Below are 22,522 nucleotides of genomic sequence, written 5' to 3' on the forward strand. Positions count from 1 at the left end.
AAAACGTGAAGTGCCCCGGTGCCCCAATAAACAAATCGGAGGTCTGCATCACCGAGATGAATTGTAGTTACTGTAAAGTCCTAGCTTTTAAATGTCAGTCCTCAGTGCGTTCATCAGGTAATGACATCACAGGTACATTACGTCAGAATGAGCTTCATAGCCTGATGATGCATCCCACCGTGCGCACAAAACGTTACATCGGGACAGCATGGCCCAGAATGGGGCGTAAAAGGGAGGTTCTGCTAGGGGTCCCGGCGAGTCCTCGATGGGGCCATCCCGGCTTGCGATGCAGAGCCCCGGAAGCCCGGGCTGGCGAAGCAAAGGGGCCATGCTCTGGCGGAAGGGGGGCGTCCGGCGTCGGAGCAGCTCCGGGACGCTGCGCCTGCGCCCCCTGCCGGTGACGTCGGCGGAGCCCGGCCGCCTCGCCCGTGACGTCAGGGGGCGCGAGGCAGAGCGCGCGAGGCTGGAAGGGCTCCGCTTGGCAGCAGTGAGAGGCGCGAGGGCTGGGCGATGGTGCGCGCGCCCCAGGCTCGCAGCCCGGGAAAAGCCCTTCCAGAGCCCGGGGACGGCGGCGGCCATGGAGTTCACTGCCAAGTGGATTGCTCTGGGTAGAGGCTGAGCCCGGGCGCCGACGGATCCGGAGCCTGCGATTGTGTTTCCCAGCCAGCCGGACTTTTTTTGCACAAAGAGGCAGAGAAGGACCCCCCCCCCCCGGCCGGCGTGGGGGGCTGCTGGAAGCCGCCTCGCATGGGGAGCGCCCGATCCGCCCCGGGCTGCTGAAGCCAGCTCTCGCCGCCGGCTGCCCCCCCCCCCCGGGAAGCAGGGGGGCCCGCGCCTCGGGAGGAGGGGGAGAGAGAGAGAGAGAGGACCGGGGCTGCTCCGGAGCTGTCAGCGCGCCCGCACGGGAGACCGGCACCCATGGACGCCCTTCTGCTGCTGCTGCTGGGGGCTTGCGTGGCCGCGGCCAGGGCAGGTGAGCAGGGGGGGCTGGGGGAAAGTTTGCCCGTGAAAGCGAGGGGCTGAATTTGTTGGCTCTCTCTCTCTTGCCCGTCCGAAGGAGGCGGAAAATCGGAGCTGCGCGCACAGGTGCTTTGTTGCGCTCCCTGCCGCCGATCGCCGGCTGCTGGGGCTCGCCTGACTCTTGCCTTCTGTGAAAGAGTCAAGCTGGCAGCCCCCCATGCCCGAGCGTAATACTGAAACGATTTTCGCCCTGCGCCTTGCTTTATTTTTTTGTACTGATTGTAGTGAGCTCTGCTGTCTTTGGAGCTCCGTAGGGGAAGGCTCTTGGTGGTGAGCAAACGATGCTGCCTGCTGATCGGTGTGCAAATTCACCACCAGTTAAATGTACTACGTACTTAATATATATTAAAACTGGGAAACGGAAACGAAATGAATACTTAAAGCGACCATGATCGTGGCTGTAATGAAATCTTATGCTAGGAGGCTGCCTTCTAACCCGTGTGACTTTTCTAAAACTCTCTAAAGATAATAATGTTCCGGCTTTTACACTGATTTACATGACGACAAATCATTGAATAGAATCAGTCTAGCGAGTGTGGCACGAAGTATTTCATTTATTAAATTCCCTACTCTGTAACAAGGGCTGCCGATTAATTGAGCATCTAGCATCCTTATTTTAAGCCATAACTGACCAAGCATTTTGCAAAACACATTGCATCAAATGCCTAATATTTTGGCCTCCTCCCTCCCCCCACTTGGAAAAGGAATTTGGTGATTACATTTGGGTTTCTGCAGTGAAACAGCCGAAGGAAGAGCATGCAGCTCGATAATTATGGGTTGAGGTCAGACCAGGTTCTCCCTTGGGGGCTCAGATGTGATGCCTTGATGGGTAATAATTTGCTTTCATGGTGAGAACATCTGGTGAGCAGACTTCACCTGCACTCCCTAGTGCAGCAGAAACATGTTGCACTGGGGATTCTGTTGGACCTGCCTTACAGGTTTAACTTCCGAGGGGCTTGCTGGGTTTATCTTACTCATTCATGTAGGTCCATTTCTGAGGTTGGGGGAGTTCTTTAAAAGAGGCTGTAATGCTTTATACTAGTCATATTTATTTAGCTTTATATTTCACTTTTAGCACTTTTTTCAGTGCTTCAAAGTGGATTACATTCAGGGACCGTAGGTATTTCCCTATCCCCAGAGGGCTTACACTCTAAGTTTTTGTACCTGGGGCAATGGAGGGTAAAGTGACTTGCCCAAGGTCACAAGGCGCGACAGCAGGACTCGAACGCTGGTCTCCTGGTTCGTAGCCACTGCACTAACCACTAGGCTGCTTCTTCACTCCTAGCCTAAGGAGCCTATGGCACTAAGACCGCTCAGGTTCTTAACACAATAGACAGGAGCCTAAATGGGCCAAAACTAGCTAGCACTTAGCTTCATGGGTCCAGAGGCACGATGGTGATATTGTGAAGTCGATGGCATATTTCTATTTAATATACGTCTCTGAATGCATTGGTGGTAGCTCAGCTTAGTGCCTCCGAGACTCCATCCTTGGCACCTAGTTGTAAAAAATCACTGGAAGAGAGAGAAACAATGTTTGCATTGAGTAGGCAACTGTAGCACTGGGTAGATACAGGACTGAGTGCGTACCAGCTCAGGGAGGGTGCTGTCCTTAATTACCTGGTGCTATAGAATCCCTCCCAGGTTACTGCTCTGATGCCCTTTTCATGAAAAGCTTGAAGCTACGTTTCTTTTTTCAGAAAGACAGTTTTTTTTTGTCAAACTCTCTGTGTTTGGTGAGTTTCATACTTGTTATTTGCTTTCCTGTAGAGGACAGAGACCAGTTGGATGTTTTCTAGTCATTCTCCCTATGAATTTCCTCAGCACTAACAATTTTTGTTACTGTAGTAATAGGAATCCAGATGTGTTCCCCCCCCCTTGCCTCTCTGAGATGACAAATTCAAATCATTGTGCTCAAAAACAAAACAATCAAACCTATATATTGATAAGCAATTGATATTCTGCCTTTTCCAAGCTAGTCTCAAGGTGGATTACAATCCAAGTTAAATCAGCATAGGGAACATGAAGGCCTGCATGTACAGAAAACATTGGAGGTACAGGGAGACTGAATTGGTCATTTGGGGCAGAAGAAGGAATGACAGTGGTACAAGTCCATTAGACAGATTAGAGGAACAAGGTAAATGGGATACAGTAGTGCAGAAGTAATAGGAGGGCAGGGATCTAGTGCAATGGGAGAGAGATGACAACATGGTCTCATGAATAACTTCCAGGAAGAGAGAAGGGTGACTTCCTTCACTGTCCTTGTCACAGTTTTATCACAATTCAGTGGGGGAAGGCCTGGCCGAATAACCAAGCCTTAGCTTTTTTTTTTTTTTTTTCCTGAAGGTGAGGTAGAATTCTTCCAAATAATGATGTTCGTTTTATATCGTCAAGTTTGCAAAATGTGATAAGAGCTTCACTGTAGACAGAAGGGTTGCAGCGGGAATTGATATTTAGATCGGTGCCTGCAACCAAATATGTTTTGAAGGTTTCCTTCAGACAGATGATATAACTCGTAAGAGACTCACGATATTTATTATTTCCACAGTGCCACCAAAGTACATGGCCCTAGACAAGAAAATGTTCCTTCCCTATAGAATCTGGAATCTGAGTTTGAAAAAGGGGAAGAGGGAATTTAGTGATTAATCTAAGGTCACACTGTAAATAGTGAATGGGAGAACTGAAGTGGATTTCTCTTATTCTACACTGCCAGTCCAGTTGCTGGAGAAGAGTTTATATATTCTTACTCCACAGAGGTGGGAACAATAAGAATAGGAAAGCCTCAGTCTGACATCACTAATGGCCACATTACCGAATGATGTAATAGTGCAATATGTTGACATCACTCAGGCAACACGCTTTCAAAGAAACTTGAATATCTTGACCAAGAAACATTAATTCTTTGATATGACCAGAGGTTGATGCAGTAGATGTGGCCTATCTGGATTTCAGTAAAGCCTTTGACAATGTTTCACAAAGAAGATAGCATGGGACTTGGAAAACAGACTATAAACTGGATGAGACGTTAGTTAAGCCACAGGATTCAGAGAGCGGTGGCCAGTGGGCTCCACTCTAGTGAAGGAAAAGTGACTAGCAGGGTGCCACCAGAATCAGGGCTAGGCCCAGTCCTGCAAAAGAGCAGACTTGCTGGCAGATAACTTCGGAAGAATGCTCAAGGATTTGGTACCTTTTTAATAATAATAATTTTAAAAAATCCTGATGGTAGTCAGTCAGCGCGACAAATCAGCTGGAAAGCCAAATAGTACGCTGGCATGGATGAAGAGAGGGGTTGCTAGTAGGAAGAGGGAAACCCACATTTCCTTTGTGCAGGTCTGTGCTGATACCACTCCTGGAGTATTTATGGCCAGGTGGAAGCAGTTGAAAGGATACGTAGAGAGATCTAGGGATGCACTTTCTAGAAGACAGGAAGGAAAGTGGAGCGATTTCAATAGAAGCGTTCAAATATTATCAGGTCTTCGAAAGTAACATTTTCCATAGAAAGAGAAGCTGAGGGAGAAGGGGGGGTCACCTTATGAAGCTGAAAAGGAATGTGAGAGAGAGACCCAGAGCAGATTTCTGGATGAGGAGATAGGAGCAGAATTCCAGCAGGCCTGTGGCAGACACAAAGGGACCTTAGTGACGGGAAGAGCACGGAAGGCAGGCGTGAATGAGCAGGCTGGGGGGTGGAGCACGGGATCCCTTATCCGCAGCCTTCAACCAGGCAGCGAACGCTGGGGATGCAGAGAGAGAGCTGAAGTAGACGGACAAAGAGAAGAGGGGGGTCATGCCCTCGGGCTACGGTGATGGAAGCTGGTAGTGCAAAGAAGCTTTGATCCCAGCAGGGAAAGCTGCCAAGGGCGGTGGACCTTTTCTTATTTCTCAGTCAGGTGGCCAGTGCTATGGGCTTCAGTCCGTGGGTCTCCTAAAATGAATGCCTGTGTAGCAGCACTGCCAACATACAAAAGCAAGCTGGAGAAATGAGGCTGGCTGTTTTTATACTCAACTTGCCAAAGGTCACACACTTATTTTGCTTTCAAAGACCCTTAGATCTGTGTGATGAAAGCAAAGAAACAGGAACTGCAGCTGCCTGCTCCGAAGTTGGATTTTATTAAAGATTTTGCGCTTTTTTCATTTTTTTTTTTTTGGTTACCATATATGTAAATGTGGCTTGCTACAGTTTTAAAAACAAGCAAAAGGCCATCAATTATTTTGGCTGTAAAGAGAGAGATTATTCAGTGCTGGTTGTGCCTGTAGTAGAAAGCATATGACATGGCTATAAATAGCATAGATCTTCCTTCTGTCTGTGAAGAATTCCCCATCCAGCTATCTGAGAAGGAGGCTGGGAGGATCAGGGGGGGGGGGGGGGGGGGGGAGTGAGGCAGCTCGGTTATTAAAGTGAAACTACCGCACTGCTATTTATTAATAATTCATTAAAGTGGAGGTTATTAAGTGTCTGCACGGAGCCCGAGAAGCAGGCTCGTAGGAGAGCCACCCAGATCTCCATACGCGTGTGCACGGCTCGCTGTCCTAGTCACCAACCAGTCCATAAGGGAGCGTGCCTGGTTGCAAGGGATGGGTTATGATCCCTGGGTATGCTCTTGGGTAGGGTAACTCCTGCTCCCAGCTGCAGGTTTCTTTTTAAGCTGATTTTGATATACTATTAAAAAAAAGATAAATACCACACCCCCGGAGACTGATGTCAAATGCTGCATGGCTCTCTTCCCCTCGCTCAAGCTATCTGTATCTGGTTATTTCATTCAGTGTTCGGTGATACACAAAATCAGCCCAGCTCTGCTCTGCAGAATGATATGGTTTCTATAGGGAAATCTTTCTGGCACATTTTTTTTTTATTTTTAAATCGTTTCTGATTGAATACGTTGGGTCATGAATTTGGATCCCGCTGAACTTTGTTACGAAGAGCTCTGCTGGTGGCCCAGTGGCTAGTGCCGCACCCTGCTTCTCATCCCCCTCCCTCCCCAGCCAGGGCAGTGCTTGACTTCTACATGGAACACCAGGGCCACGTGAACCCGGAGCTTGCCTTGCGAGAATAAAACCTAGTGAGGCATTTGCAAATTCTTTTTAAGTGCCTGCTTCTTGCCTTTGCCCTAAGAAATGCTCTGCTACGAGCATTAAACCTCGGGTGCCTTTATCCAAAGTGCTTGGCAGTCAAATTATGAAACGTGGTTACGCAGTGGGGAAAACAGCAAATGAGATGCGAGAGAGGATGGCCGAGCGCCATCAGGAAGTGGGAATAAGTAGATGGGGGGGGGGGGGGGGGAGGAAGGAGGAGAGAGGATGTTTTTTTGGAAACGTTCCTCCTCCCCCACCCAAGGCTCAGTGCACCTCTTTGGGGTGCAGTTAAGTTATGCAAAAAAAAAAAAATTCTCTTTAGTGAAATTGTGCGGGCAAAATGTTTGCTCATGCAGAATTGCTAAGGAGCCTCATTTGCATGATTTTTCAGTTCATTAACTGATGTTGCACAAGTTTAGTGAACCTCCTTTTGGCACGCAAAATGTCATGTGTTCAGACTGCATTGTGCGCTATCGGCCGCTGAGCTGTGATGCCATAAGTCCCTGCCCACTGTGCAAACTTGGAAGCTTTTTTGACATCCCTGCTTGGCTGTTACGGGCATGGTGCTCCTAGATGCAATGGCGAGACCTCTCAAGTTAGTAGCACATCCACTGCCTAATGCCAGAGATGCAGCTGCCTATCTCCATGTCATCCTTACAAAAAAAATATGATCTCATCAAAAAAAAAACCCACAGTCGATCCTGGGACTAATTAAGCATTGTCCTGGCTGGGCCCTCTAGAGTTTCAGACCTTTCAGAACTTGGCAGAGTTTCCCATGTTGCTTTTCGGGGGGGCGACAGCTGTGACAGATCAGGTACTATAGAAGTGACCGGTACAGCAGTAGTAACCGTGCAGTCGTGAACTGTTGCATGAGACTGTGAGCTGTGGGGAGCGCTGGGAGCTCGGGCAGAGCAGACCTTCCTCGTTCCTGTGTGTTTCGGGGACACATCGACCTCCCAAGGTTAAGCATAAATCATGATGGGTGAGTATTGGCAGTGGCTGTTATGCACTGTCTCTTTACATGCGTCTGAGTCACAGATGGATCTATTTGGAAACAATAAAGGGGCTTTGTCTGCTGAAAGGACATGTGAGCTCTCTAATCCCAGGCAGCAATTTTGATCCTGTTTGATGTAACCCTTCTGAGTACTGCACAAATGCATTTCCGCAGAAATGCAATCTATCTCTGCAGTAGTAAATCAGATGAACGTCAGAATACATTCTGTTCATATCACCTGCCAACAAAATGTTTTGGATAAAGAAAAATACTTCCAATTTCTATGTCTGCAAGTCTCAAAAGTAACTCAAAAACTGGGAAGAATTATCTACATACATGCACAAAGTGCTTTGTTTACTCATTATTATTATTAATTACTTTTTATAATCTGCCTCTTCCTTCTTCTCTTGAGTTGATCAAACCACCAGAAAGTTGTACGTAACGTTCAAAGGTAACACTTGTTCTTTTCTCGTCATAGGATTTTTTTTCCCTTGTTGATAAAGGAACTTTTTTGAATACAAATAGGTTTTTCCCTGAGGTTGAGGGATATTCAGAGGAGGGAGTGCAAGAGAAGTGCATTACAAATTAGTTTGCTATGAGTGGAACAGGATGTCGGTGCATCTGCGTTATGGCTCGTGCCCTTTCATGCATCTGTTTGAGGCTTTGACATTATGAATTAAACAACTTCAGTGCGTTCCAGAAACATAACATTGCATAAGTGTCTTCGTCTGTTTTGTATTATTTTAAGTTCTGGCTTGGAAACCAGCCCTGCTAAATGATTTCTTTCTTTTCATTTCTCAGTCCTAGGATTCGGGATGGACCCGGACTTACAAATAGATGTTATCCAAGAGCTGGGCCTGGTGAACAGCAGTGCTGGAGTTACTCGGGTATCAGGGCTTCACAACGCCAGCAAGGCGTTTTTATTTCAAGGTTAGTCTGGCTGATTTATTTAACCTGCTCTCACTGACCCGCCAGGAAGGAATTTGATTTACTGTGGTGTTCTTTCTTGGACAAAGAACACACAAGTGGAAAAATATCAGGAGAGCCAGAGTAGACTCATAATGCACATCATCGTTAAATAACAGTGCTCTTCCATGTCTTATTGGTAATTTCATTGCATTTAATGGATGTTCTAAATGATTCTGGACTATTGATTTTTTTTTTTTATATTTAATTTTGCTATGTATATTCAACTGACCCTTCTTAGTGTTTGGGTACTTGCCAGGTTCTTGTGGCCTGGTTTTTGGCCTCTGTTGGAAACAGGATGCTGGGCTTGATGGACCCTTGGTCTGACCCAGCATGGCAATTTCTTATGTTCTTATGTTCTTATGAATGTTATATGGAATAGCTTGGTGTACTTTAAGTCAACTTTAATATAATGCTCCTGACATATCCCATACTTTTTACTCTTGGGGCCAATTTTCAAAGAGTTTAGGCCTCTAAATTGGCCCTTTTGAAAATTTGCTAGGGCTGAGTGCCTGAATTTAGGCTCCTAGTTTCATTAGGATCCTAAATTTAGGACCTAAAATGTGTGTGATTATGAGGACAAAGTTAGGAGCTTAGGATGGATTTTCAGAATTGGGCATCTAATTTAGGAGTTTAAATCTAGGCAAACAAATAACAGGCCTCAATTTAAGTGCATAACTTTTAGGAATCTAAGTGTATGTGAATTTTCAGCTGAAAACCTAGGCTCCTAAGTTTGGCTAAAAATAGCACCCAGTTTAGGTGCTCAGCTTCTTTTGCATGTCTATCCCCTTATGTTTAGCAAATATCAACTATCCACTTAGAAATCCTTGTATTGAGGTTAGCAACAGGGCTCATTCATCAGTCACTGGCAGATCCATTTCTAATTCCTCTCCCATTACTTACTTGGACTTGTAGCCCTGCTCTCCTCCTCATGGCCATCAGAAGTAGCGACCTCTTGTATGAAATGGGACAGCATTCTGGTTAGTTTAACCTTGGCCCATCTTGGCGCCTTACCCGTGTGTGCTGGGTGCCTGTGCTTCAACTCTTTGAAAACAGAAGCCTTTGTGGATGACCTGCACTGTCTTGGTCCTGAAGGAAAAGGGGGAAAGGGATTCGTAAATTTCCAGTAGGATGCTTAACTGGCACTCTACTCACCTCCTATGTAGTTTGCACAAATCCCAGATGCAAGGTGGCCATTTATGTTATGTTTGAATATCACTTGTATCACGGCTAAACGTCATGGTGTTAAATGATGGTGTAAATTTTATGTGCAAGCCCTATCTACATACATTTTTGATTATCACCTATATGTTTGTAATTTCCAACCATGCATCTGTAACGTCCTCCGCCTCCGAACTCTTCCTTTTTATACTGTGGACGTGCGTAATACTTTCCACTGATTACAATTCCAGCTGGATAGCGCTGATTTAAGCAGATTTGACCCTTGTTTTGTGTTTAAAAGGCATGCAAGTATTTGAAATGTACCCCTTTATTAGGTCATGAGTGGATGAGATATTCATGTGCACCAAACCGGATCACCCTATGGTCTTCCTCTTGTCTGATCTCAACAGCATGACCAGGGCAGTGGGCAGAGCCAGATTAATGCGAGGGTGCATGGGGAGAGGTAGAATAACTCTGCCCAAGGCATTGGTGAGACCTCCTTTGGATGCCAGAAATGCAGAGGCAGTCTAGCAAAGGGCTCTGCATTCATCAGAAGGCATAATCCTCCTGCTGTGACATTGGTCGTTTCATCCTCATGTCCCCACTGTGGTCAGGGAGCTGGGTGTTAACCCCGCCATGTTGTACAGCCATAAGGACTGCCCTCAGCTCATAAGCTCAGACCCTCTGCTTGAATCTTAAGCAAGTAGTGGATATGAAGAAGAGATGGATCAAGGCCACCAGTTCAGAGAAGGGATAACTGACTGACTGTGCACCATTCTGGTAGCCCATACTGAGGTGGCATGACTTCTGCTGCCCCTGACACTGGGTTTATTGCAACATAGTTTTAAGAAAAATTTGTATGGTGAGCCCTGTTTGATCAACTGCTTCATGACTGGGCACATTTCACACCTAACTTGATAACCATTCTTCTACAACAGATGCGTAGGGACCTTCATTTATTTTCAGTTTTTATTTGACTCTTCATGGGAATTTCAATGCTAGAAAAAAAATTGGTGGAAAGGTGAGTTTTTCATTGATTTTTTTTTCCACTGAGTTTTATTTTTTTGTTCTAACACTGAAATTCCTAGGGAAAATCAAATGAAAATTGGGAACACAGGTCCCTGTAGATGCGGTATTGTCTGGCATGTTGTAAGGTTATGACTTTTGGGGTTCAGTGCTGGTAGAAGCGTAGATGCAGCTACTGTAAAGCTGTGAACCTAAAATTTGTTCTTTACCTGGAAGCCTTTCCAGATTTAATTAACTAGATTTGCGTGATGCCGTTGGCTTCTATTGTTTTTGTTTTTCACTTTTCTTTTTATTGCTTGTGTGTGTTTGCCATTTTTATTTAGTATTTGTGCTTTAGTGCTGATGTATGTTCATATTAAAACGTATTTCATTGTCTATTCTGTAATCCACCTTGAATGATTGAATTATTATTATGGGCTGAATATACGTATCTTAAATACAATAAATAAATCCAGTGTTCTGTACCCTGGCATTCCAGAAAAAATGTTATCGTTTGTTCATCTAAAACTCTTTTTACGAACGGTGATCTTGGCCAGGTTGAACTGCCACAGGTTTGGTGCTGAGGCTCATCTGGAAAGCTGTTGCCAGGCCTTCTGCCTTGGGGGTGGTGTTCGGCTTTGAGCGGATGAGGCTGCAGATGCTTACGTGCGCTCACAGCGTGGCAGGGTATGGTGCCCTCATTAGTTTAAAATAGCTTCATTTCTGATTGAGGCTTTGCCGAACTAATTGATGTCGCAGTGGCTTTTCACAGCCGGTTACTCGGGCTTATGTGAATGTGCAATATAGGACAGTAAAAAAAAAATTAAACCTAGCTTAGAACTAGGGCAGAAGAATTGCCTTGAGCAATCTCTCTTCCTGCCTCTGTCAAACTTCTCAGGGTCTCCAATATTCTGTTTCATGCAAGGCGTAGAACTTTCTCTGATACGCACAAGAAGGTAATTTAGTGGCTGTTTTAGAGAGGGCCATGAGACCCTCGCTGGGTATGGGTGTGACCCCTCCCCCTTCTGCAGTGGCACAAGCTCAGCGCCCTCTCCTCTCATTCATTTCCCTCCTGTGCCTCCCCGAGGTGTGCAACGAAAACCGGGAGGCTCCGCGGCGAATCCACGCTGCAGTTCGTCTTGCTAATGGGCCCCTCTTCTTAGAATGGCAAACGTTTGCCCGCCGTGAGTTAACGAAATGTGACGCTTAACCGGTTATCATCTCACCCGGCGTGAACGGCACTGTGCGTTTTGCCACCTCTGGCCGCGGATTGCAGGGATGTGCGCCGTGGGTCCCGCGCGACTGGCGCTGCTCTGCTCGTGCTTTGGGATACGATAAAGATTCGATCGCTCTCTCTCTGTCCTCCTCCCTTTTTTTTTCTTAAAACGAGGGGGAAAAGGGACCTGTGGGTGAGGACTAAGAGGTCGATTTTTTTAAAAACGTTGCACGTGATAAAAAATACCCACACGTGTGTGTCCATATGGGCCGCGGGCGAGCAACGCGGATTTTAAAAGCCGCGATTTACGCGCATGTGTGCTCGTGCGTGCGCCCAAAATAAGGGGCGGGGACAACACTTATGCGGGTAACTCCGCATTTTGAAAGCAGAGGCCCCGTCGCGTGCGGCTTGTTATCCGCGTAACTTTACTGCTGCGCCAGATGAGGGTCAAGTGTGGAGATCTCGGGTTTTAGGGTTTACAGGACAGGGTGGGGGGTCGGGTCAACTGGGGGGGGGGGGCTGTGCAGGATGAAGAACAAGAGGGGTCTGGAAGACCTCGATATTGACTGAGCAAACTGGTGGGACTAACTGGGGGAATGTCCCTCGCGCGAGCGCGTTATAAAATCCGCCTAGTTACGCGCCTTCAACCCGGCAACGTCCTGTGGAAGATGCGCGCAGTGGGACTGCTCGAGCGATTGCTTCCGCGCGGTACAGGGCGTATTTTAAGTCGTACACGCGCAAGTGCGCGCGCGATTTAGAATTCCGGCGAACCTCCGCTCGCGCGCCAATCCGCAGGCGCGTGGGCACGCGCGCGCTCGTTTTTTAAAATTAGCCTGAGGGGGGGGGGGCAGGTAGCTGCCGTTTTCGGAATTTCTTTTAATTCACCTTTTTGCCCCCAGCTGCTCCCCAGCTTTCTTTTTACAGTTTTACGGGCCAGGGCGGCGCGGAGCTGGGCCCGCGATGTTTGAGAGTTGCAAGGAGAGCATTTTAAGTGGGACTCCTGGTGCACAGTCAGCCCGCTCTGCTGCAGATAAATCTATTATTTGGGTGCCCAGACAGTGCAGGGGACTCAAAAAGTATAAAAAAAACCCCCAAACCCAACCCAAAATAATAAAATGATGTATAAAATAAAGCTGCTGCCCTTGGTATGTCTCCTTTGGGTGCCGAGGTTTATTCTGCGGGTGGGTGATACATCAGTTTTAATTGGACTCTGACCTGCAGAGCAGGCGGGAGAATTCTTCCTTAATGCTGCGGAGCCGTTTGGTGTTGCAGGTGATTCATTTTGTCCAGGGGGTAATTTGGTCTCCTGGTGAACCTTTCTTTCAGCTGTGCGAAGGAGACCGAGCTTTGTCCTGCAGACTTTACCTGACCGCTCAGGTCAGTCGTGCACCTCTGGAAGGTGACGCCAGAATGCAGCGTAACCTCGAGCTCTTAAATGCGTTGTCTGCCACTTATTTTTTTTTGGGGAAAATGCATTTTAATTTGACAAGTGACTCATTCTTGCTAAAGTAAATTTCGCACATTTAACCTCCCCTGGAATTCTAATAAGTTATTCCAAAAGCTGGTACTGATATCCGAGATCCGGCAGTAACAGGCATCAACTCGGCCTCTGCAGCACCTTTTCCTGCATCCCTGGACTCCAGGCCGGGGGCAGAGTTCATTTGAGCTGCTCCACCTCCACCTGCATGCCCCAGATCCCGCCCCCAGCCCTGGGGGCCACGGTTTGCAGGCGGTGCTTCCTGCTCTCAGCCTGGAATCTCCAGGGATCACGTGCCGGGCGTGGGAGCCCCACACTCGTTCTCCTCCCGTGGCTTGCCGGCCGGACTCCCTTCCTGATGCAGAGACCGGGGGGGGGGGGGGGGGGGGGGTGAGTGGTCGGCCCGGGAAGCCGAGATGGGAGTCGGAAACCGGGAGGGGGTGCTGTGGAAGTGCACCCGGAGCACAGAGGGGGGAACCGAGTTTTGGTAGCTGAGCCAGGAGGGAAGCCGGGTACCCGAACCATGAAACACACACAGTTTGGGGGACAATGCACCCCTTGACCTTGACCTGCCAAGGTGCTGCTGTGCCTCTCCTGCCACCTATTCCTGCAGCTGCTGTGCTGCCTCTCTGGACCTACACAGCCCGAGGCTCTCATCGGGCCTATTACTGCTCTCTGCTGTGGATTAGAGGAGGGGAAGAAGAGGAATGGCGTCCCCCCTTCTCAGGATCGAGATTTCCAGCACAAGGCGTTGTAGCACAGCAACCTCTGCACCTCTCCTGTCCCCTCCCATCCTTCCAGTAAATAACTGCTGACCCCAGGGCTGGAAGAGAGAGGCAGGTGTCCCCTGCCTGCCACCCAACCCAGCAAGCACAGAAACCTTCACCAAACTTAAAATACATTTTTCAACCTTGCTTTCTGGCTTTCCTTGCCCTTGGTGGTCTTCTCCTGGTTTCCTCTCTGCTTCCTCAGGCCTTCTCTTTTTAAAAACGTATTTTCCCATCTCCCTCTCGTGTCTTTGGCATTTTTTTTTTTTTTTGTTCTCATTCCTTCAAATGTCCATCTCTACCGCAGTCTCCTTTCCACAGCTTCTTTCACTCTCCTCCTTCCATCTTTCGCCTGTCTTGCCTCCTCCCCTGTTCTGGGTTCAGACCCTGCTCGCTGGCATTCTGCCCAGGGGCTCTGACCTGGGGGGCTCTGCTCACTGAGGTCTACACTGGGGGCTGCCTGAAGGGCTCATCGCCTGCGTGCACCTCGGGGGCTTACCCAACCCAAACACCCACCATTACTGGGATTGTACCTGGGGGCTTGATCCCAGGAGATTATCCCCAGTCAAATAGCCACGGACAGACTTTGAGTCAGCACATCGCGCTTCCAGGTACTTAGGGAAGTGAGTTTATTTGAGCAATAGGAAGACAGAACAAACAAAATCAGACCATACAGAAGAAGTAATGGTAGATAATAACAATTGCTACCCAGGATATAAAAAGCTGACATGTTTCCAAAGGTTCAGCCTGTGCTATCACGTCTGGATGCGCGCTCTCCCTCTCTCTCTAGCTGCTATTTCTCCTTATACACTAAGTGCTTGGGAAAAGCAGCGATGTTCCCTCCCTCTGAGTTCTTATCAATCTCAGGCGCAGCTGTGTGGCCTTCACTCTCTCTCAGGCTTTAGTATAAATTGTTGCTTTCTCATCCTAGACCTACTAAAAATAAACAGACTCTTGCCTGTTTGTAAGCATTTCACCGTGCAAAACAGTAAATATGACTTCACGCAGAGGTTGGCCTGTGGCCTTCAAACTAGTCTGAATCCACACAGCCCAACCTCCACATACATCCTCAGCCAGAGTAACAAAAAATGAGTTCAACACCACCCTCTACCCTCTCCCATGATCCCATCTCATCTCGCAAACCTTCTCACAGCTTGCAGAAGTCTGTGGCCCAGTTGATCTTGTAACGCCTTTTTGAGAGAGCTGCATTGATGTCCAGGGGCACAGAGGTTGCAGTATAACTGCTTCACAAGTCCCTGCTGGAAACTGATATGAAAAGTTTTAAAAAGAAGTTGAAAACTTTACTTTTAAAACAGGCATTTGATGTTAATTATGGATAGTAGTAGACTTGAAAAGGAGCCCTGGGTGAGTCATAAGAACATAAGATATGCCATGCTGGGTCAGACCAAGGGTCCATCAAGCCCAGCATCCTGTTTCCAACAGAGGCCAAATCAGGCCACAAGAACCTGGCAATTACCCAAACACCAAGAATATTCCATGCTACTGATGCAATTTATAGTAGTGGCCATTCCCTAAGTATAATTGATTAATAGCCATTAATGGACTTCTCCAAGAACTTATCCAAACCTTTTTTGAACCCAGCTACACTAACTGCACTAACCACATCCTCTGGCAACAAATTGCAGAGCTTAATTGTGCGTTGAGTGAAAAATAATTTTCTCCGATTAGTCTTATATGTGCTACTTGCTAACTTCATGGAATGCCCCCTAGTCCTTCTATTATCCGAAAGTGTAAATAACCGATTCACATCTACTCATTCAAGACCTCTCATGATCTTAAAGACCTCTATCATTTCCCCCCTCAGCCGTCTCTTCTCCAGGCTGAACAGCCCTAACCTCTTCAGCCTTTCCTCATCCCCTTTATCATTTTGGTAGCCCTTCTCTGTACCTTCTCCCTCGCAACTATACCTTTTTTGAGATGCGGCGACCAGAATTGAACACAGTATTCAAGGTGCTGTCTCACCATGGAGCGGTACAGAGTCAAAGAATTGTTTTAATTTATCTGTCAATGTTGGACCAGCTTGTTTTATTTTTTTGCTATATGATTGATTATATGAATGTGTTAAGAATTGCAATCCACCTGGAACAACAGGTATTGTATAAGTAGGATATACATTTTTTAAAATAAATAAAACACACCTCCTCCTAGCCCTTCTATCAGCACCTCCTCTGGCCACTGTCGGAGACCAGATGCTGGGCTTGATGGACCTTTAGTCTGACCCAGTATGGCATTTCTTATGTTTCGTACGTTTTTTTTCTCTTTCCCTTTCTCATTCCTTCTCCCAGTCCTTCCTCCTTCGTGTCTGCCCTGCAGTGTCGGTGGACAGGAGGTGAAGTGTGCATCTCCGGTACTGCTGCTTCTGGCGCCATTGCTTTGCCAGCCAATAGCCTGAGGGGGGTGGGGGCAGAACAGCAGCTGCAGAGGAGACAGAAATGTTTCCTGCAGCCCAGACCTCTCTGCTCATGACCCGTGGAAGTGCAGGAGACGGTATTAGGGCTGCTCCGGTACCCACAGAGTCGGTGCCTGTGTATCCAGTTTAGAAAGATGTTAGGGGCCCTAGTGATGCTCTAACTCAGTAATAGCTGTGTTAGGTCACTGATCTCCCTTAGGGTTCATGTTCATGCTTTTTGAGTACACGAACAGACAATCATGACTATTGTAATCCTGTGAGTGACGACGGAGCATGAGGTAGGAAGAGTTGTGTTTGTACATTGTGTTCTGCTTTTTGTTTATAGGGGGTCTGAAAGTACACATTTTGTTGGCTTAACGATAGGTAGAACAATGTCTCATTTATGTTCTTGACCAGTTTTTATTTAAAATGACATGAGGAGGCCCATTTGTTGCGCTCTAGAAGGCCTTTGTATGGGAGAGTAGAAGATTATGGGGCTAATCATTGACTTACGGAGCTGAAGTGGGTGGACAGCGTTACATTTGCCAGCTCGGGGGGATGTCCCCCGCAAGCCAGCACCCTCGCTTCCAAATGTTGCAACAGCGGGCCTCGCCCGTGTGGCACGAATGCCACCATCCTCGCACTGGCCCTCCTCTCCATTGGTGCGCACATGTGCCAGCCGCCCTGACTTAAAGGGTCCGCAGCGGGAAACGGATCATGGTGCCCTTGGATGGCGTCAAAGGCTTCAGCCCTTAAAAAGGGCCTTTCAGGCATCCAGACCTCTCCTGAGCATCGGGTCTCCTGTGTTCCCTGTAGTGTGTGTTGCCAGTGTTCCTATTCCTTGTTCCTTCATCCAGCTTTGCCTTGCCTTGCCTTGCCTTGTCTTCCCTTCCAGCCTTATCCGGCTTGTCTTCCTTATTTCCATCCTCAGTGTTTCCTATGAGTCCACGTCTCCCTTGGCTTACTGCTCTGGACCTGACTACTTCCTGCCTGCACCGACCTCAGATTTTCATAAGCCTGCTGTCTCCCTGGTCTCTGGTGTGTCTCTAGTCACCACCGGTGCCCTAGGGACCGACCTAAGTCCTACTGGCCACCAGAATCCAAGGATCTAACCTGCGGGAGGAGGAAACTGGTAAAGGTGAAGCTCCAGATTATCCCACTACAGGGCGCATTCGCTAGCTGCCAGCATGGGCCTCGGGGGCTTGCTTTCCAGGCTGCGTCAACTGCTCCACAGCACTAAGGGTCCATGTCCCATATCCATTACAGACGGTCTTTACAGTTTGAGCTGATGAGTATTTTAGTTTGCAGGTAATGTAAAATATTGTTATTAAAAGAAGGGGAGATTTGAACAAATAAAATAGCTGAAAACATTATCGAGGAAGAACATTAAATGTGAAAGCCATGCTGCCCTGATCCAGCCATGGGGCTTAACATTTACTGCATTTCATGGGCATCCAGCTTGCTAATTACACTTACCAGCCAAAGATTCAGAGGAGATTGACTGGCAGAATGGGAGACTGGATGCAGAAAAAAAAGCTGTGTTTTTCTTAATGCTGACGCACTGTGTCCTTCCATGTTGACCTATCTTGTCACGTTGTATTATGCTGCATCACATCATGTACGGATGAGAGAAGATGTAGAAATGAAAACCGAAACGCATTCCTGTGACTTAGGATTCCATTGTCGGTGACCTGCAGTCCAAATTTGACAGTGCAGGTGGATTCAACTTGAGCAACAGCAAAAGCCCACTTCGGGTGCCAAATTTTGATTCCATGTCGCAGAAGTCCCGGTGGTTTTCCTTTTTGGTACAAAAGCCAGTTGATGCAATGTAAACGGATGCACATGATTAAGATTTCTCTTCCTCACAACTCTAGCGCAGAGTTCTCCTGGCTGTAACAGTCCCTGAGAAAGCTGGAGGTTTTGTCTGTTCGCTATCTTTTTATCGGTCCGACATCTTGAAAATAATCAAAAGATGTTGTAGCACATGGATGACGTCCTTAAGGATGACATTTGAAGACTTGAGTTGTGTAGAGTTAAAAGCTCATGTAATGTCTGGAAACCAGCATAAAGTATCTACAATAATCTCTCTCTTGGTCCCTCCCACCCACATAGATTGTGCTGCACAGGAAACCAAGGACCAGGTTTCTGAAATGGGCCTCTTCCAGAGTTGTTATGTGAATAATGTGGCTTCTGGGCCTTCATGTACTTTTAGCATTTCAGGACAGCACCTTACATTAGCAAGGGAGGCTGGATATTTCTGGTTCTGCAAGGTACTGCTCTACCTCTTCAAGCTGAAAGATATTCAAAATGAAATTTTTCAGATTAACTCTTTATTACAATTCTCCCCTCCTCCCGTCTCAGATATTGGCAGTTTTTTTTTCTCTTGATGAGGGATGCTACGTGGTTTTTAAAAATTTTTTTTTAATGGTCCTGCCTGTCACCTGCAGTAGGCTGGCTTTCCATCACGTGGCGGCATTAATGGCATACAAATGCATTCCTTAAGAACAAAATAAACCATTGTAACTTATGCTGTTGCTTAAGGCAGAAAATGCAAAGAAGACATGTGCCTGGTTGTTAAAAAAATTTAAATCAATGCCACTTTTGTGTGTGTGAGAGAGAGAGAGAGAGACTGAACAGGAGAGCCAGCGCTATTAGTATCCAGAGCATGTTGGCTGTTATGGATGAACCCGTTCTAATGGATATCATTGGACCTGTCATATTTTATTCATGAGTCGTGGAGTGTGCTTGAATGAAATAAGGAAAGTACTGCTTCCTTTCATAATTATAGTATAAGAAAATAGCATTTAAAAAAAATTCCTCGGTCTGCCTTTCAAATAATTCTGGAATGGTTTTCTTTGCATTCGCTTTCCTCATCTATCGGTACAGCGCGTGGTCCAGGACTGGGCCAGGTAAGAATATAGTAAAAGCGTTTTGAAGAAATCTTAATTTATATTAATTATAATTGCCTGAGGCAATTTAAGCTATAGGTTTTAAATTAAGCACCAACAAATAATATTGGGTGCCTAATGGTACCGGAGGTAAAATAGATGAAATTAAAAAAAAAAAAAGAACAAATATACATTTTTGTATAGCGCTGGTAGCCTGCGTAAAGCTAGTGCGAGATACAAATATCAGGCCTGCACATTTTTCTTTGCTTGAATGATTCATTTAGGGTCTGATTCATCAAGGCTACCCCTCCCCCACCAGCATTCTCTTGTCTACAGGGTTCAAGCTTAGTGGATCCAGGGCCCTAGGTCCTGCGTTGGGTGAAGGAAACCTCAGGAGCTTTGCGGCGAGGAAGCGGGTTTTTTTTTTTGTGTCCTAATTCCGCAGAGCGCCGCTGACGTTTTAGGCCAGTTGACGCAGCTCCGTCCCACGGCAAAATCAGAAGCGTGTCTGTAATTTTCCTACGGCAGGGCACCGTTTCCCCGCGGCCCGAGTCTCTCTGGTGGAAATGGCGCGGCTCCCGGCCAGCGAGTGAACTTGGAAGCACGATGGTTTGCAAGGAATCGCAGACCCCCCTCCCCCCCTCAACAGGTCCAATAAGCAGCGTCACTTCTGTTTCTCGTGCAGAGGGAGGAGGTTTCGGAGCACTGCTATGCCAGGGTCAACAGCGCAGCTAGAAAGTACAACCACTCTTTAAACATGTCTTTTTTTACTGAAAATAAATGAAAACTAATGAAGACATGCAGGGACTTGAGTTAACTAAATGTTATCTTCCTCCATATACACAGAATGGGAAAAAAGGCTTAGTACCTCAAAGCCCATGTGTATGGTTTGTTTTTTAAATTAACTAAAACCTTTTTATATTATAGTGCCATAGGGTCACATTTTTTTTGGGGCATATTCTCTGCTGAGAAGAATCCTTAGACCAGCGATATTCGCTCCCAGCCCTCGAGGACTGCCCACGGGTCAGGTTTTCAGGACATCCCTAATGAATATGCATGAGAGAGAGATTTGCCTGCAACACCGCCTCTAACTCATCCATGTTCTTCAGGGAAGTCCTGAAAACCTGACCTGTTAGGGCTGGGGGTGAATACCAGGGCATCAGACCTGCCCGGACAGCATGACGGCGACGTTCCCCTGTGCCTTTTTTGTATTTGCTGCAGAATAACTTTAACATTTTATGATGATACGTCCAAGGAATCATTGGATTGACTCCCTACTGCTCCCAGCCTCTTTGCAAGGCATGGTGACTTTTGATTATCTGTGTGCATCGATCCGCCACACAGCTTTCCTTCTTCACAGAGATTTCTCTCGTTCTGTCGTGTAAAAAAAAAAATATATATATATTCTAGTGAGATATTTTAGGGCATTATGACAGTGATCTTACTTTTGTTCTTGCCATATGTACTTTTGAATGGGCCGCCCAGATCTGTGGTTTTTTTTTTTTTTGTTTTAAACCTGAATGCAGTGTATTTGCAAACCTCTCCCTGTGCGACCAAACGGCTCAGACGTTCCATCCAGGAATGCCTGCCGGCTGTGATACAGAGTAGGTCACGCGTGACTGGACCAGTTTGCTCCCCTTCGCCAGGGGCTTGGTGGTCACCCTATGTGCCCTGGAGTTTGTCTCTGTCCTCTCCACAGCCCAGGTCTGAACGTGAAATTATGTACCATGTTCACCCCCTGCCGACGCTCTAAATCCAGGCTTTTGGGGAGGCAGTGTGCCTGCAGTAGCGCTGCGTCTCGCAATGCACAGCCAAGCACTAGAGCCAAGCATTTCCTGCCAGTCCCACAGGTGTATTGGCCACCTCACACTTTAACCAGTGAGCCAGTCCTGGCTTGTTTCTCTTTTCCTCCTCATCCTGTTTGTTTTTTTTCTTCACAAGATGCCTTAATATCAAAAGTGTGTATAACAGAGCCCATAGTCAGCAGTATAAACTGATGGAAGGAGGGACTGTGATAAGAGTATCTGCCTAGGAAGAAGAGTTTAAAGAATGACTTCATAGGGCTTCCTTATCCTTGTACTAGCTAAACAGTCTCATAGTGGTAAGCATTACATCCACAAGGGCTGTGGATCTAACCAACTTGATGTTAGTAAAGAAAATCTCATCATCAGATTGGACAACAGGGCCAGAGAGACAAAATAGAAGTTAAGCATTAATAATCTGTTTACGCGTGTTGGCATTTGTTTCCTATATTAATGTTTGGCTGGCTTCTCCCACTCTGCAGGCACTGCCCCTAGGCACATGCTGTGATCTCTGAAGGCCCCATGGTGTGAAAGGCCAGCAGAGGTGCCTGCTGATGATGTCATGTGGTAGGGTATTTAAACCCTTGCTCCACAGGTCCTCCTGCCTAGCAGTGCGTGTGGTTCTATCATGCCTTGTCTTGCTATCTGTTTCTCATCTTGTTTGTCTTGGCCTGACTCCTAGTTATTGACCTCTGCTATGGACCCAGACACTGTTTCTCGCAGCCTGCCCTGACCTCGGCCAGAACCTGGCTCCTGCTTACTCGCTGCCAGCCCCCCAACCTTCACCTGTATCCTGATACCATCCAACTGCTCCTTACAGGACTCTCGCCTACGCCCTGCCAGCTCCAGGAACCCAAGGGCTCAACCTGTAGGGAATGGGGCTGGTATAGGAGAAACTCCAGCCGCTGTCCCAGTAAGGGTGTATCCATCAGCTGTCAGCATGGGCCTGGTATGTTCACCTACTAGGCTGCATCGAGCACACCACAGCACAAGGGCTCACAACCGTGACAATATGATGAAACTACAATTTAAAAAAAACGTAGTGTTGACTTCCGGCGATGATGTGCCTTGAGTGGATGTCTTGGGTCCAAGCTCCTTAAGGATCAGTAGCAACCAAACTATTTTACAGTGTGTTTCATGGAACCAAGCAACATCTTTATAATGCTTGCGCTTTAAATATAATATTCATGGACAATGTTGTGATTAAAAAATCTGTGGAGAAGTCCACTAGAGCTAAAAGAGATTTTCCTATTTTATTTGTATATCGCTTTGCTTTACATTTGTAATTAATTGTGATTAATGAGGTATTATTAAACATAAAAATTTATCAGGAGGACGAGATGGCGCCAGAGGCAAATGAAACAATGAATATGATTTCGGAGTCCCAATTGTGTGAATTAACTAAAGCAGTATCGGCAGCGGCTAATGATCAACTACAAACGTTACAATCATCATTAGATGACTTGCACGTGAAAATGGAAAATCATAACACTATCATAGTGGCGATTAGGCAGTCATCATGTCTCCCAGTTTCTGAACAGAGTCCTTGGATGTGACGGTGGCAACTTTGCAAAAGAAAAACCAGATTCTGGAAGAAAAACTTGATGACCTAGAAAATCGCACTAGGAGGAACAATTTGAGAATTCTGGGCCTGTCTGAATTGCTGCAAGGTGAGGCGCTGATCAGGTGGTGCAAAATCAGCCCCCTCTGGGCTGTTGGGAACAGATGTACAGAGCAGACAAATCTTAG

At 46.9% G+C, this 22,522-nt stretch overlaps 1 protein-coding gene across 6 annotated transcripts in view; it reads left to right on the forward strand.

Annotated features, from left to right (window-relative positions):
- Positions 1-915: 915 nt before the first annotated feature.
- Positions 916-22,522, forward strand: part of NELL1 (neural EGFL like 1) — a 387,142-nt gene continuing 365,535 nt past the window's right edge. For all 6 annotated transcript variants that reach the window (XM_029582536.1, XM_029582539.1, XM_029582538.1 and 3 more), the window contains exons 1-2: positions 916-973; positions 7,883-8,011. In XM_029582536.1, coding sequence (XP_029438396.1) covers positions 919-973; positions 7,883-8,011 — 184 coding nt within the window. In that variant the 5' untranslated portion in view covers positions 916-918. The remainder of the gene's footprint in view (positions 974-7,882; positions 8,012-22,522) is intronic.

This window comes from Rhinatrema bivittatum, chromosome 17, assembly GCF_901001135.1.
Source record: "Rhinatrema bivittatum chromosome 17, aRhiBiv1.1, whole genome shotgun sequence".
Lineage (NCBI taxonomy): Eukaryota > Metazoa > Chordata > Amphibia > Gymnophiona > Rhinatrematidae > Rhinatrema > Rhinatrema bivittatum.